Source organism: Thunnus thynnus, chromosome 19 (genome assembly GCF_963924715.1).
Source record: "Thunnus thynnus chromosome 19, fThuThy2.1, whole genome shotgun sequence".
Classification (NCBI taxonomy): Eukaryota; Metazoa; Chordata; class Actinopteri; order Scombriformes; family Scombridae; genus Thunnus; species Thunnus thynnus.
Genome location: NC_089535.1, coordinates 17,089,188 through 17,106,077, shown reverse-complemented (window position 1 = coordinate 17,106,077; position 16,890 = coordinate 17,089,188). Strand labels below are relative to the sequence as shown.

At 37.6% G+C, this 16,890-nt stretch overlaps 1 protein-coding gene and 1 long non-coding RNA gene across 3 annotated transcripts; one reads left to right on the top strand and one right to left on the bottom strand.

The window, feature by feature from the left end:
* The first annotated feature begins 1,486 nt into the window (after positions 1-1,486).
* Positions 1,487-13,885, top strand: pde6b (phosphodiesterase 6B, cGMP-specific, rod, beta). 2 transcript variants are annotated; one of them, XM_067574834.1, is made up of 24 exons: positions 1,487-1,888; positions 1,982-2,263; positions 2,472-2,783; positions 4,875-5,027; positions 6,033-6,122; positions 6,248-6,388; positions 6,488-6,562; positions 6,696-6,760; positions 6,994-7,060; positions 7,171-7,218; positions 7,332-7,481; positions 7,765-7,908; positions 8,116-8,181; positions 8,346-8,495; positions 8,611-8,718; positions 8,930-9,039; positions 9,642-9,729; positions 9,910-10,010; positions 10,124-10,231; positions 10,320-10,383; positions 10,522-10,596; positions 11,277-11,360; positions 11,624-11,777; positions 11,875-13,885. In XM_067574834.1, exons 2-24 carry the CDS (start codon positions 2,105-2,107, stop codon positions 11,931-11,933), a joined length of 2,571 nt encoding a protein of 856 aa, XP_067430935.1. In that variant the 5' UTR covers positions 1,487-1,888; positions 1,982-2,104; the 3' UTR covers positions 11,934-13,885. The 2 variants fall into 2 exon arrangements, with proteins under 2 accessions (XP_067430935.1, XP_067430934.1); XM_067574833.1 differs by having other exon boundaries at positions 1,487-2,263.
* Positions 13,886-14,827: 942 nt separating this feature from the next.
* LOC137171063 (uncharacterized) lies at positions 14,828-16,606 on the bottom strand. The gene is made up of 2 exons (XR_010924708.1): positions 15,667-16,606; positions 14,828-15,585 (listed from the first exon to the last, which is right to left on the bottom strand). It is a non-coding gene; the product is annotated as an uncharacterized lncRNA (long non-coding RNA).
* Between the last annotated feature and the right edge of the window lie 284 nt (positions 16,607-16,890).

Sequence of the window (16,890 nt, the reverse complement as noted above, 5' to 3'; positions counted from 1 at the left end):
TGTGGCAACTATGGGTGTCAGTAAAATTCAAAAGTTCAAAAGACCAATAAGTATTCAGGACAAACCATTATTGGTGCAAGAAAAGCACATGGTCAGTATGTGAAATCATGTATGATTAAGCTTAACTGAGTGTGTGAGTGAGTGTATTATAGTCAAGTGTATATACAGTATGATGCGTATGCGTGTGCGTATATGTGCTGCCTATAGTGTCCTGAAAATGTTCTTATGGTGATTTTAAAATGGACTCTTGGGAGATTAGCCAAAGAGATCCAAATAAACAAATGTATTCCTAATTGATTTTAGGTTTAATGTTAAGATTTAGGCCTCCGTGTTAAAATTTACCAAAATAACAACTGTAAAAATAGATCAGGTTTAGCTTTATGTTCCTAAAAATGCACTATTTATTAACCTCAATGAAGTACATGAAAAAAATTTGGTTCATAGAACAGCACTGAGAGGCACAGCAGGGAGTTTTGGTGTGTGCTACTAAACCCCTGTGAGGCTAAATAACTGCCCCAGAAAGAGGTGATTACTGAAATTCATATGTTGGATTTCCCATAGTCACACACACTCAAATCAATAACACACACAATTATTAAACTGAACAACCTAACTTACTATGTTCCCCCGACCCCGCCCCCTCACAGTCACACACACTCTGGACCTGCCGTAATCTATTATAGTGGAAGCAGATTATCTATTTGACCTTTTGTTTAAGGTGTTTATGAAACCTTATTATAGACAGGTGTTCCCTGCTCTGAATGAAAGGATTTTCTCACAGACCATCTCTGTCTCTCATTTTATGTGTGTGTGTTTCTCTCTAACAATACTATCCCATGAATGTTAAATCAGACGCTCTAAAGTAGCTCTCTCTCTCTTTCAGCCCTTTCAGCATGACGACAGATACAGTATCACTCTGCATTCTCTCTAATCATCATATCGCTTAAAGCTGTGGAAACACAGAAAGGTACTGCAGGTGGACTGCATTAAAGATTGAATGTGGAGAAAGACAGAGAGTTGGGGTGCTGAGATAATCAGGTAGTGTCCTAACTAAATAGGGCTTATGCCAGAGGAGGCCTTGTTTAATAAGGACTTAAAGAGCTTGTACAGGTACTGTAGGCCTGCATGCGTGACAGAGACAGACAGAGACAGTACACTGAAAAAGACAAAACAAACTGAAAAATAATATGAGAAGGATAAAGATACTCATGAATATATAATTGAATCTTGTAAATGTCATGTTGATGCATACACAAAGCCTGCCTGACAAAGATTTGTATTTTTATCATTTATTTCATTAGTTTGATCAATGTGTCACATTGTTAGTTTTTTTTTGTCTTTGTGTAAATGTATTCAAGTCAGAGAAAGAACTATGAATATAAATAATTCAATTTGAACTTGACTTTTAAATTAACTGTCAAGGAAATGCTCACTGGAATTAAATGTTAAATTGAGAATTGATGAGTGCAGTGAAAAAGAGAGTGATATGTTATTGCACATATTGATTTGTATAGCTTTTGTGTGAAATCTGGGTGTTTTACATACAGAAGATTTTCCTGCACATTTTGATCTAATGTGATTTATTCAACCTAACTGTGCTGTCATAAAGGTGCTGAATGTACTGAAGCAAACTGGGGCTGGATCATATGGCCCACATATCCGTTACTAGATGATCAGCTGACGAGTTTAGCATAGGCAGATCCCTGCTAACCTTCAGCACTATCTGCTGATGACAGATGGATTGTTTGGATTCAGCCCTCTGACTACTCCTCAGGGCTCTCCCTCACTCAGTCCGCTCATCCCACTAACAGGGGGTGGGATTATCTTTTTTTTTATCTGCGTTTGAATGTGTCCACCTCTGTTTTCCCCCTTTCTGTGTAACAATTGGGTAAGGTCCGGTTTTATTTCGGAGGTCTAAACTGGAGAATACTGAGACGTTTTTGTACCTGTTTTGCATATTTTGTCTTTTACTTTTACTCAGACATTTGGAGAAGTTGGAGGTAGCTCATTTAGAGCAGTGTTGGACCAAGCAGGAGCTTCATCGCTGACCTGAAGAAGGAGACGACAGGGACATTTTGGAGGAGAAGAGGAGACAGAAGGAACCATGGGTGTGCAAAAGGAAGATGTGGAAACGTTCCTCAAAGGGAACCCTGCGTTTGCGCAACAATACTTTGCCAAGAAGATGAGCCCAGACTTCATATCGAAGGTGTCAGGACTCCCAGAGAAACAGGTTGACTTCAGCCAGCTTCAGGAGCTAAGTCAGGTAAACGAAATTATTTCACTACTTGTTTATTAAGAAGAAAAAGAGCAGGTAGAGACTATTGACCAAACTTTTTCATGGTTGACCAGCCTGATTTGCCCAACATATACAGTATAACCTTTGCCAAATGCCTGAATTCACTACCACCCTCCTAATCTTCTCTACTGAAACCAAATTTTAAAAATGGGCCTATTTTTCTCTCTTTTTCAAGGTTGAAGAGAGCCGAATCATGTATGACCTGATCAAAGACATGCAGGAAAACATCAACGTGGAAAAGGTGGTCTTTAAGATCCTGAAGAGAATCACTGCTCTCATCCACGCTGACCGGTGCAGCTTGTTCATGTACCGGCAGCGGAACGGCATCGGAGAGCTCGCCACAAGGCTCTTCAACGTTACCACGGACTCCGAGTTAGACGATTGTGTGGTGCCACCAGACTCTGAGATCGTCTATCCACTGGACATGGGAATAGTCGGACACGTGGCTCTGACCAAGAAGACTGTTAATGTTAAAGATGTCAAAGAGGTAAGTGGGGGGAGTGGGGGGAAAAGGCACCAATTAAAACTAATCCTGAGCTTGGAAAGATAAAACCCTATGTGGATGGAGAGCAGTTGAGTCGTCACAGTGTCATTCATGATACGACCATCAGATGACGCCACAGCTGTCAATTTTCAATCCTACACATCGTGGCTTTAAATAATAATTAGAAGTTTATGTTCTTAGCGACTTATTTGAAAGTCATTGTAGCTCGTAAGAGTGACGTAAGCATTGTGATTTTGTGCTGACAAATATTAAAACTGCTTTAGGGACACTTTTTATGTAAAAATATCGGCAAGTGGGGCTGCAACACAGAGCAGGATCCCAGTGTTGCCAACTTGTCCAAATAAATATCTCATGTAGGGTTTTGGCCTTTGCTAGTAAATCCTTTCACTTGAAGTCTAAGTGTAACAACAGGAAACTGATCTATAAGTACGAAGTTACAGATGGAGTAAGCATCAGCCAATAATGTCTTGATGCTCTTCTTATTGCATCATTGCATCATGAAAGTGTGCAGCCTGGTCTTCATTTTTACAGATTTTAAGATGCTAACAGGCAATCAAAACTCAAGATGACTGGCATGTTGAAAAAGGAATATTATCCCTTAAAAGTAATTCTAGGACAAGTGTTGATAGCTCACATTTGAAAAAAGCAACAAGGCCACAGCCATGAGGACTGAACTGTTCAGAATAAGAATAAAAACACAAGGAGAAACTGTCTGAATGATACGATTTAGTCAAAAGAGGTAGGACAGATGTGTAATTCAAACCTATTTTTAGAAAAGCTGTTTGATACAAACTATAAATAATATTCTATCTATATTCTATGGTCTCACAGATTTAATTCGTGGGGTGGTTATCAATAATGCACAGGTGTAGAAGTGCAACTTATGGGTAGTGTTAACACATAGCCAAGGTTTAAAACATAGTTTAGCACCTAGCACCAGCGTTAGCAGCTACTCTTCTGTTTATGAAGAAGAAATTCAATAATATTTTTATGATGTCAAACTGAACAGATGTAATGTTTGGACATTAGTGGCAGGTCCTTTATAAATCTGCATATTTTATTGAATTACATCATACATAAAAGCCATTTCCAACACTTTAGGTTGTAGACAAGTGAAACAGGAGTTAATAACATGTGTCTATACTTGACCAAGTGAGGGTTTAAATCCCCTTGTCAGACATAATCCATTTATTTCCAGAGCCCATCAGCCTCTGCTCTAGCTGGGGATTAGACGCCTCTGGCATTTAGTCAGCAGGAATGTAAAACAGATCAAAACTGGTTTCCTTTACACTGCATTGATACTGTACAGTGTGTCTGTAATATACCTTAAAATCAGGATTTTAATGGAGCAGATATTTACATCTGGTTTTCAAAGATACCCACCTGAACATATACTGTACCCATTTTAAATTAGTACTATAGTTTTATGATGACATCATAAACAGCTGGGAAACAGCTGGTTGATCCTATGATCATGAGACATTTTATTTTTGTAAATCATGTAGAGGACATGCCTGGTAATTCTTACTTTCAGTCTCTGTACAGTGATTTCTGGGATTTTTTCCAAAGACATTATTGTAAATTATTTGTCATCTGGGTTACTATTACAATTGTGGTTTACTGTACACACTTTACAAGCGTAGAATTGCCTACCAGGAGACATTTTAAAAAAAACATTCATAAAAATATTCATTTGACGGTAATTAATGTAATTTATTAATGATAGATGAGAAAAACCATTAACCTCTAATAAATCATTCATTCAATCATGACTCAGACAAAACTCTACAATATACTAAATATAGATGAAGAGTTTGAAAAATTTAACATGTCTGATGTTCTAAAGCAACTATAATGTTAAGTTAAATTACATAAACTGTATATTATATTATAAATAAATTTAATTTTGGACCAAACCTTTTCTTCAAAACAAAAATGGGGAATAAGAGATGGGTTTTTTGTGTACTCAGTAACAATAATGAAAAAGTTTGAAATGTAACATGAACGAAGTTCTGCATGTGTTTAGTACTTCTGTACTGTATATACTAATAGCAGGTATTTGCTGTCTTTCAGAACCAGTACTTCAGCTCATTCGTCGACGAACTCACAGAGTACGAGACCAAGAGCATTCTGGCTGCGCCCATCCTCAACGGCAAAGACCTGGTGGCCGTCATTATGGCTCTCAACAAGACCACAGCAACACATTTCACTCCCGAAGATGAAGATGTGAGTCCCACACAAGTGCACACAGTCTGACAGATAATTACACACTCAATCACTACAGTATATCAAACCATGAAAATAATTCTATAAAAGAGCACTGACATCAGCCTACTGTCTCTTTGGGCTGTGTATTGCTGGGAGGGAATTCCCTTTGAGCCGACTGGTAGGTTATTAAGGTCTTTACGAGGAGGGGGACCAGAGTGTGTTCAATATGTGTCAGGTCAGTAATCCATCCCGCATGATAATATCATCCCAATTAGGAATAAACTAAGCTTCAAAAAGGAAATAAGCCTGAGGGAAGACAGGTCGGTTATAAACTTAGACCCACAGAAGCTTAATGCCTTTTTTAACACCATGTAACTATTAGACACATGATTTTATTAACCAAAAAATCCCGTACTGTATATTGTGTATCTGAATGACAGTTAAAGCAAGAAATAAAGCAAATTCCCATAAAATATACTTAAAAATATACTTAAATATGAATAAATACAGTTTACAAAAAGATTTTAATGTGTTTCTAGTAGTTGTATTTGCCAGGATTGTTAATCGTTACCTTTAAATGAACACATTAATAATGGGCTTTCATTAGACGTGAGAAAATCACTTTGTTTAAAACAGTCTAATAAATAATTAGGTAATAAGAAATAATTCAACTGACGACGTTTCTTGGTTATATAAAAAATACTTTTTAGTGTTTTTTAATAGAAGCTTAACCAAGAATAGAGTGTAATCACTTTGTCAAAACGCTTGAATTATTGTGCTTTTAAAATTAGTAATCCTCTGAGTAGCTGTCACTGCTTTCAGTACATTTACTGTATATAGTCTGTATATGTGCAGGTGAGGTTATTGTACACATTGTTTTTAAAAAGCACACCTTGTCGACTTTGCCATGTACTGTAATGTTCTCTCTCTCTGCAGTTTCTTATGTAATCACACATCACCACATCTAATATTGTGTCATATCATGCTTTATGTTGCTTTCTTTTCTCCTGTTTGTCCATTTAGCTCTTTTTAAAGTATCTGAAAATTGCCAGTCTGAACTTGAAGATCTACCAGTTGAGTTACCTCCACAGCTGTGAGACACGTAAAGGACAGGTAAATGACATTCACTCGCAGACGTCACTCTCAGGGTTCAACTTTTCATTCTATGTACATGTTGTAAATTACAGAATTACTGCATTAACTGAACTCCTGTGCTGCATGTGTGTTATGTGTCCTAGCTGCTGCTGTGGTCTGCCAACAAGGTATTTGAAGAGCTGACAGACATTGAGCGACAGTTTCACAAAGCCTTGTATACAGTGCGAGCCTACCTCAACTGTGACCGCTACTCTGTTGGTTTACTAGACATGACGAAGGAAAAGGTACTTTATGTTTCTGTGTCTTTGCCTCTAATATCCTACGTGTTTATTACCACAAGGTGCTGACTTTTTCTATACATTTTTGTGTCTGTCTCCTTCCAGGAGTTCTTTGACATCTGGCCAGTGTTGATGGGAGAGCAGGCACCTTACTCTGGTCCTGTAACCCCAGATGGAAGAGTACGTTCTTTACATCTTATTTGATTTATCTAACTCATAACATATTTAATATAACATTTCAGAGGTAGACATCACCACTCATCACTTGACTTTTCTATAACTGACTCATCTGTGTGTTTTATTTTTTTTTCAGGAGATCATTTTTTACAAAGTGATTGACTATATATTACACGGGAAGGAAGACATCAAAGTAATACCGTAAGTAAATCCTTTTTTTTTTTCTTTTGGAAAATTTGCCTCAGTCTAAATAATCATGATTTTTATGATGTGGTAAAGTAATAATATGACAGTAAAAGATAAGTAAATAAGCCTTAGTTACTAGATTTTTTAAAAAGCTAAGCAATGTTATTTAAGTTAAGATAGAGAAAAACTAATACTAATGATCAGTCTGACAATCTGTGCTCATGCCTGCTAAATTGTCTGTCACACAGCAATCCAGCCCCAGATCATTGGGCCTTGAGTAGCGGCCTGCCCACTTATGTTGCTGAGAGCGGTTTTGTGAGTTTCTCTTTATTCCATTACCACAAACTTTTGGATCATTTAACACCAAATTCACGTATTTGCACATTTTCCACCTTGATCAATCTGTTCTATTTCTCCTCCTTTAGATTTGTAACATCATGAATGCAGCAGCTGATGAGATGTTCCAGTTTCAGGTACAAGAGTTGAAAAGGCCTCACACTGCTGAAGGGAAAATAGATTATTTTACAAATACCAGTAGGAATATCAGACAAATGACATTTGCTCGCTTGCTATTCCAATATTGCAGACTGAGCCGCTCGACAGCAGTGGTTGGACCATAAAAAATGTTCTCTCGCTGCCAATCGTCAACAAAAAAGAAGAGATAGTCGGTGTGGCCACTTTCTACAACAGAAAAGATGGAAAGCCTTTTGATGATCAGGATGAGCAGCTCATGGAGGTATATTAATCACTCTTACCTAACTCTGAATTCTGTCACATAATTAAATTCATTAAAATTTTCGGTGGCTTTTTAAGTTTTTATATGCATCGAATTGTTCTACATTATACATGTATAGTCCCTCACTATTGATGACGTACATACTTTCAATGACATCTTGGTATGACTTGGTTAAGAAAGGTTCACCTAGCAAAGAGAGGAAAAAGAATATCCTCTATATACACACATACTGAACTGTACAGATTGTGCTACGTCTGATCTTCTGCTACTGCTTGTCTTGCAGGCTTTGACTCAGTTCCTGGGCTGGTCAGTCTTGAACCCAGACACTTATGACAAGATGAACAAGCTTGAGAATCGAAAGGACATTGCCCAAGACATGGTGCTCTACCATGTTAAATGTCGGGATGATGAAATTCAAAATATCCTGGTCAGTACATTATATCTTTTTCCCACCTGTTAATTGATTATAAACATTTGAATCTTCAGGAAAGCTTTATAAAAAATTCCAGAGTGCACCACAAACAATCAAGCATCCAGCTGACAAAAGCTTCATGTTTCAGCACTTTCTGTTCAAACACATTGTGGGAGGTTTAACTATCTCTGTGCTTGTACTTGGTTTTCTCATCTATCCCAGAACACCAGAGAGCGCTTCGGCTGTGAACCAAGAGAGTGTGAAGAGGAGGAGCTCCTAGAGATCCTGGTAATACTAAAACTTGTCTCTAATGTGATGTCCATCACATGTAATTTCATCTTTAGAAGAGTGTGACACTATATTTAAGCAGAGCTGTCTGTCTGCCAGTGCTGTGAATGTGCTGTATTCTTTACTTACTTCCTCTGTTTTTGTTCTTCTCATTTCCCTGTTAGAAAAAAGACCTACCGCCACTGATTAAGAAGTTTGAGATCTACGAGTTCCACTTTTCAGATTTTAACTGCACAGAGATGGACCTGGTGAGGTGTGGGATCCAGATGTACTACGAGGTCGGGGTGGTCAAGAAGTTTCAGGTCCCTCAAGAGGTGATCTAAGACACACATATTAACACAAACACATACAAGTATATCTTCAAACTGTGCAGATTTGTTCCGTCTTGGTTTTGTGATGTAATTATTCATAATTCATGCGGTTATTCAGGTGCTGGTTCGTTTCATGTACTCAGTCAGTAAGGGCTACAGGAGAATCACCTACCACAACTGGCGTCATGGCTTCAACGTGGGACAGACCATGTTTACTCTCTTAACGGTATTATTTTGTGTGTTGTTTCAGCCTCCGTTTACAGTCAAAGTTATTTAAATTTCTGCAGGGACAATATGTTCCACTTTGATGCCTGCAAGTTTAAAAAATGCAAGACAGTGACAACATTTAGGTCTTTGCTGGAGTCTACAGCAGCATGTTATGGATTCTGTGTATTTTCTTTGTTTGGACCACTCTGTGTGTGTCCCTGTGTGCTCAGACGGGAGTACTGAAGCGATACTACACTGACTTGGAGGTGATGGCCATGATAACTGCAGGCTTCCTCCATGATATTGATCACAGAGGGACCAACAACTTGTACCAGGTCAAGTAAGTGCTATCTTCAATCAATTTTAGCACAGCATGATAATCAACTTACAAAGACTCGAAACTTGCTGGAGATGAGTTATCCTTCACAGTGTGCATTGTGTCTGATTTTGTTTAAGTCAAAGTTACTTTATTTTTGTGTGGTAAGGCAGCTGAAAGGGGAGACTGCTTCAAAATAGTCTGCATTAATGATGTATTCAGGTGCTTATGTGTATATCAGAAATATGGATTTCCAACACAGATGTTAGTCAACCTAAACTTCAAATGTTTCAAAAGCTTTTTAAATGTATCTTAACCTTTTCAGACGTAATGTTCACCGTAATGGATTATCTCTCAAGGAAATTTTAAGTCTTTAAAAGTTGATTTTATTCTATTATGACATGAACAGCGACTAAAACCAGCAGCTACCTGGAAGAAAACAGGGTTACCTATATAAAGAGTCATGTGGTTGAGTCTATTTTAAGCCATTAAAAAAAAGTGGGTGATAATTTGTAGAAAATTATTCACATTGTCAACACCAAGGACTTTAAATTGATAGTGATCATTGTTAATCTCATGCTTAATCCATCTGATATAAATCTGAGGGATTCTATTTTTGCCAACAGGTCAGGTAACCCTCTGGCCAAACTGCACGGCTCCTCCATCCTGGAACGACACCATCTAGAGTTTGGAAAGTTCCTGTTGTCTGACGAGGTGAGAATGAAAATTAACTAGAGAGTAATTTACATCCTGTGCCACTTTTTACTCCCACACGGACAGGTCATTTGATAGCACATTTACATCTCTCAAGTACGTCACTGAAACTTCTATGTCACATCTTCCAGTTGTTTACTATGACTGATGCTCATTTCTCTCCTCCCATATCACCTGCAGTCACTGAATATCTACCAGAACCTTAACAGGCGACAGGTAGACCATGTGATTCATCTCATGGACATCGCAATCATCGCCACTGACCTGGCTCTTTATTTCAAGTCAGTACAGTCTCTCACTTACTCACTCTTTCATCTTTCTCTATTGTCTATACAGTAAAAACACACAAAACATAATAAATAGTAATACAGCTCCTCTCCTCGTACCTTTCTAGGAAGAGGACCATGTTCCAGAAGATTGTGGACCTTTCACACACATATGAGGAGGAAAAGAAGTGGGTGGACTTCATGTCTCTAGAAACAACCAGAAAAGAGATCGTCATGTGAGTACAACAAGCACACACACACACACACACACCATTATTTCTTTCCTTTACATTTCTGTGATCCTCTAAATTGTTTCCATTTCAGGGCAATGATGATGACTGCATGTGACTTGTCAGCTATCACCAAGCCTTGGGAGGTACAGAGCAAGGTGAGAAATACAAAAAAAAAAAAAAAGAATCACATTAGTGACTCACTGAATGAATAGTGATTCAGTTAACTGTGTCTTAACTGTGTTTGTGGGCTGCTACTCCAAAGATGACCATGTGTGTGTGTGTGTATCCTTCAGGTTGCCTTGTCTGTGGCAGCAGAGTTTTGGGAGCAGGGTGACCTGGAAAGGACAGTACTGGAGCAAAACCCCATTGTGAGTTTACAATTAGTTGTATTAAATGTTTTTATGGATGTCTATGTGAAAATATGCCAAATAAAGGCTTGGGTCAGTAAATAACTGTATGTATCTGTGGAGCGTCATGGCTGGTTCTAATCACGGAGTAACATGTTAGTTTTTGTTGTTTTATTTTTGCATGTTTTTTGTTTAAAGCTGATGCTGACTGGCTTAGCTGTGAGGCACCCATTGGCCCGTTGCTGTCTGGACATGTCTAGCAAACAATGATCACAAATCTGTCATGAATCTGCAAAAACAGAACACAATAAACTTGCAGCCCCTTATAAACAACCAGCTGGATAAATGTCATCTCAGGCATTTAGTTCTCTTTAATGGAAGAGTGTTAAAAACACTAAAAAAAAAAAAAAGGCCACAAGAAAGGTGAACTATTCAGCAATCTATCAAGAGAAAAGTTGATTTTAATCAATTTTAAAGTAATAAAAATAGAATCGAATTTATGGAACATAATTTCCTCCTTGCTTACTGCTGGAGAGCTGGTCAGCAGCATTGAGCTTAGTGCTGCCACTGATGCTGTTGCTGAGCATACAGTACTACTGTATTACAATAATGTAAAGATGAAGTCTGACTACTGACTGATTTCCTGGACTGTTAATATGATGTTTTTGAGTGCCACAAACAGTTTCTTTCCCTCCCACCAGCCCATGATGGACAGGACCAAAGCAGCGGAGCTTCCCAAGCTACAGTGTGGTTTCATTGACTTCGTCTGCACGTTTGTCTACAAGGTAATGTTTAACATTGCATTTTGACTGATGAACTAAACAGTACATGGTTTCTTTTTAGTTTAGGTAAATGAAATCAGTTTTTCACCATGTTCTTTGGGGCGTGTTCCCAGTCCATTTTATATTTTTGTGCAATTTTTGGTGCAAAGGTTTTACCAACAACATAAAAGCCAACAGCTCATTTATTTTCACTGAAGCATCAACAAGTATGTACAAACTCCCCTCACCTAAACTGTTGTTTTCATCTTTTATCCCTCTTACCTCAGGAGTTCTCTCGCTTCCACCCGCAAATCACACCCATGCTAGACGGCATCTTGAACAACAGGTATGAGTGGAATGCTAAAAAGGAAGAGTACGAGGCTAAACTCAAGGCTATAGAGGAAGAGAAGGCCGCAAAAGAGGCAGCCACAGGCAGTAAAGGTGAAATGAGAACATCGAACCTAAAAAAGTAAAAAACATTTTTGTTCCCGATTCACAAATATATTGACTTTTTTTGTCTGTGTTCTTTGTCCACTAGCTCCTGCAAACAATCCCAGTGGTGGAGGCTCAGGCTCCAAGACCTGCTCAGTGTGCTAAAACATCTCAGAGCTGTGCACATGATGTGAGTGCACACAGACGGCACGTGACAGACTGACTTTGTCTCACCTACCGAGGAAAAAAATGCAATAAAGTCAGGAAGACGGATACAAGAGTGTAAGCAGAGCCCCGTAGTATTTCTTCAGTAAAAACTGGTGCCGATCAGAAAGGAAAAACTGAAACAAAGAAAGAATCCTCACCGAACAAAGCAATGTTTTTATCATTATGGGACACGACAGGGCAGGACACCACCACGCCTTGGGAAAACATCACTGAGGAACAATAGAAACAGCCAGTCATGGCTACTTTTACTTCAGGTTACATTGACGGAAAGCTGCCCATCCCTGTCTTAAAATTATTTGTATTTACATATGAATATAGAGTCAAGGTGATTTTTGCATTTCAGGTTTCTCTCATCCTCATAACTGTCTCCTTATCTCTTGAGGATTCATGTTAGTTACAGTGGGTGTATGTGTGGACATATATGTGTGTGTATATACTGTATGTGGTTTCCTTGTTGTGAGTCATGTTTCTCAAATGTACAGATGACCACAACCTTTTATATTTTTTTTTCCCGGTCTCTTAAACGTAGATATTTAATACAGCGAGCGTCACAGGATACAACCTGTAAATACATCTGTGTAGTAAATAATACAAATGTTCATTATACATAAGAGTGAACATGCAGTTTTGTTTTCAAACAGGCAACAAGTAATTATTTTTATCTGAAGATGGTACAAAATGTTTGGAGTTCTATTTTGTCATATATTGTGAAATATTGTAAAATTTGTTTTAGGCTTCACAGAACAGTTAGATTGAAATGTCATATCATCCTTTATTAGTGAACTACTGTACATTATATTCCATAAGGTTTATGTAATGTTCACTCCTTCCAGTCATTTACTATTTACAAATGAGAGTCTGTTTACTTTTACTGCAGAGAGCCAAAGGTAGATGTTCAGTGCTGCTGAAGTACAGTTACTTCTCATACATATCAATGCAACGCAATAGAGATTTAAGTTTACTGCCAGCAAACAAGCGTTTAGATGCTTATTCATGATGCCTTTATATTGTACATATGTGTGAGAGTAGCCTAGAATATATTTTACAAATATAATATTACAAATGTCTTATTAAGTAAGAACAAGTTGACATTCAGCTCTTATCTGTAAAATTGGGTGGTTCCAGATAAGACTGATTCATTCAGGTTATTCTATTGTTTAAATCTTACTTAACTGTCATTATTATAAGCTGAATGATTGGACTTCACCATAAGCTTAATTCAAATTTTTAAGCTTACTGTAATAGCAGCAGTACTAAAAAACTTTCTCAAAGCTGCAAAAAAAACCCAGAAAAACCCAGTTGTACATTAATGTCCATGTGGAAATGAACCTCTGCGGTGGACCCATCATGTGTTTTGATGTCAGAGGGAACTGAAACACCTCAGGAAACATATGAAGAACATGCAAACTGCACAAAAAAAAGAAAGGACTGTCGTGCTGTGAGGCAGCGGTGTTAACCACTGATCCTCTAATAACAATCCCTGAAGATGGGCCTTGAAGGCGACAAGGGAACAAAGCTGTTTGAGACAGCATAAAGGAGCAACTGAGCTTCTTGTAATGACTTGTACAGATTCCATCCCTGTAAATATAAAAAAAAATATTTTTCTAGTTGAAATATAGATGCTTATTTTTTAATTAGTAAGTTACTGAAATTTGAGCGCACTAGCAAAATGAGTCAAGTAATTTCTTATTCCCCTTATTTACTGAAATATGGTTTTATTGTGCTTGTCTCAATTTACTGGTGTACAAGTATTCCACGTATGGAAAGAAGGAATGTACCAATAACATTCTTAAATAGACTTACTTTACTTTATGGTCAGTATTTTAAAGCTTGCCTCCTCATGTGCTCCATGTGTACGTGACGACCCAAATAAAGCAAATGTATTTTTATGGAGGTAACTGGGTGACTTATTTCTGTGTATTAAAACTTTTTTTGAGACTTACAAACAACCTAAAGGAGAAGATAGCTTGAAATTTTGCTTGAGGTTTGGTAACTCACTACATATCACTAATCTGACTTATTATTGGAATCAAGTAAAGCTAAATTTGGTTTATTTAGTCATATGCAGCATCATGAAATATAGGAAAACCTCATCTGGATTTACATTATCTACAGGAAAATGATTTTTTGCCTTCATTATAAAGCACTAGCTTGCACTGTATAATTGTATAATGCAACGCAGACTTCATAATGAAGATTACAACATTACACAACACACAAGAGTATTGAGGGAACACTTCTGTCCACACTGCACTTTCTACTACTGGTCCATGACCCCAATCCTGGGATTGCTGCTAAACTAGGCCAGGATTACAACCATGCTCATCTCCTACTGAAGGACAGGTGTGTACACAATCACACACACACAAACACACACACACACACACACACCTGCTCTAGTCACAAAATCTGTGTACAGTTTGTTCTTTCTTTGCATTCAGCAAACAAACTACACCTGAAGAACAGCAGAGAGTCAAGTGTTTTGAAATAAGACCTTCTTAATTGAATGATATTAACTAGTTTTATGGGAACTATAAAATCAACCCTTGCAAAAGCCATAAATAACACCCCAACACTTCAATTTTTACATGAAAAATAATTTGTGTTTTTATTGAGTTTGGAACATATCAACACAGGTCCAGAGATTGTTCATTTCAGGATGGTGTCAGAATTTGCTGCAGAGAAGAGAAGAGGAGAGAGAACAAGCAGAGATATATAAATATGACATTTTCTCATTAATTTGACATAATGTCATAATCTTTTAGATAAACAACATGCTTGTGTGACAGACAGGTAAAGAGACAGGAACAAAGACAGTGTGACTGTGTTACCTTCAGCCAGCTGTTTGTTGATACGCTCCTGCTCCTCTCTGGCCTTCTTTTCTGCTTCCTCAATCTTCCTCTCCTCCTCAGCAATAGGCTTTAGGTACTCTGAACAATAACAAAAACATCATGACGGATCGATATTTAAAACAAATGCTGGACATTTTTATTTTAGCTTTATGTAGTGTGTGAAATATCCTGATGACAGGTGGAATCATACTCGTCTATCATTGTGTAGACAGATTTACAGACATTTATAGGTGTACAGTACTTTATAAATCAGAGCAGACCTATGTCTCAATCCAAGTGGCTGTACAACATTATCAACAGAGCCAAGCCGATATATCAGCCAATATGAGCTTTTTGCAAATATATTGGTATCGGTGTGCATACAGGAAATGTCAGCCAACATGTAAGAGGAAATTGCAGAACAGAAACGCCAACTACGTTTGTGATTGAGACACTTTTTGTAATTTACCTCAACCTGTCCACCAGAGAGCACAGACTGGTTCATTTCTCAACTGTAAAATGTCCCTCTAAATATGTATCAAGGTCACGATATACCAGTATCAGCCTCAATAATCCAGTATCAGGCTATGAACACCACACTATTAAGCATCTTACGTCCCATGAAAAAATAAGAAATGTTTTAAAACAAGTGATGTTTCCTGAAATTATCTCCTGACTTAAAGTAAGTGTGTAGTCCAAGCGCACTCGCCTCTTATTTAATTTGTTTGTCTCGTGATGTACTGTGGACTATTTAAGGACTTAAAATGTATTTCTTTGGATACGGACTTGTATTTTGACATGGGCAGGCACTTGCTGTTTATTGTTTATGTTTATTGGACTTTAAAAACTTAAATGAGGTTTGTCAAATAGGCAGCAGAGTAGTAAAACTGCAAGTAAATATATCAATTAGCCTATATTTTTAGTTTGCACAACTAAAAAGCAGTGCCATTATACCCATGCTATCAAGAGTGGGACCAAGATATACTTAGCTGCCAGTTTACTGTTTATTTCATTACCATTCAACATTTCAACATGTAAATAAACAATATAAATAAATACCAAATAATAGGCTCAATTCTAGGCACCCAAAATGTGATTTGGAGGTTTTCAGGGGGTCCTAGATGTTAATTATGGGGTCTGAGACCACGTGTATTTTAGGCAGTGGCTTTATGTTGATGGCTAAGATGCTTTGGGAAGTAGTCTTTGTATTTCATTTAAATCATACTGACATAAAAATATACATTTCATATATCAAACACTCACACCCTGTAGATTTCATAGGCCTACCTATCACCAAGCTATGATATAGGTAAATATATGATAAACTAATGTGTATTATAATGATAACAAAATATAAGCAAGTCCCACTATATGGTCATCCATGTCAAATCAGACAGAATCCAGAAAAGTGGCTGCAGCGCCATCTTACACATTATATTATATTACATTATATATTTTACAGGCCTTACTTTTGGGTTCAATCAAAATCTGAGACGGTGCTGCAACAACCTTATTTGATTTGACAAGGAATGACGCTGTAGTGTGTTAATAGGCCTTTATCCCAAGGACACACTTTGACCTGTCATAGTAGGGAAAGCAAAGGTATACTAATATTAAATTAACGGTGGCTCTAGTTTATTGTCCCAGCAATCCCTGACAGTTACAGTGAGCCTACATGCACAATAACAGGACCCTGAAACTGAAGCAGCCAAATTAAATCAGCTATCATTCATTTTATTACAATTACATTAATTACAGCTTTTCTCATACAAACACATGGACTTACCAAACCTCTGTTTGCCATAAAACATGCCAAGCAGCAGGGCAGACCATCTGGCCGTCTGAAATAAAAGAGATTCAGCTGTGTTAACTAGTGAAACTACTATAACTATGACTGATATCAACCAGCATAACTGTATGAGCTAGCAAAAATGGGCAATCGAGCCAGAAACTTTATCCTTATTTCAAGATTTTCACTGCAACACTTTCCTGATGTAACTATCTATCATTTTCAACTTTTTTTCCTACAGTTCTGTGTTTAATAAAACCCTGCGTCACAGCTT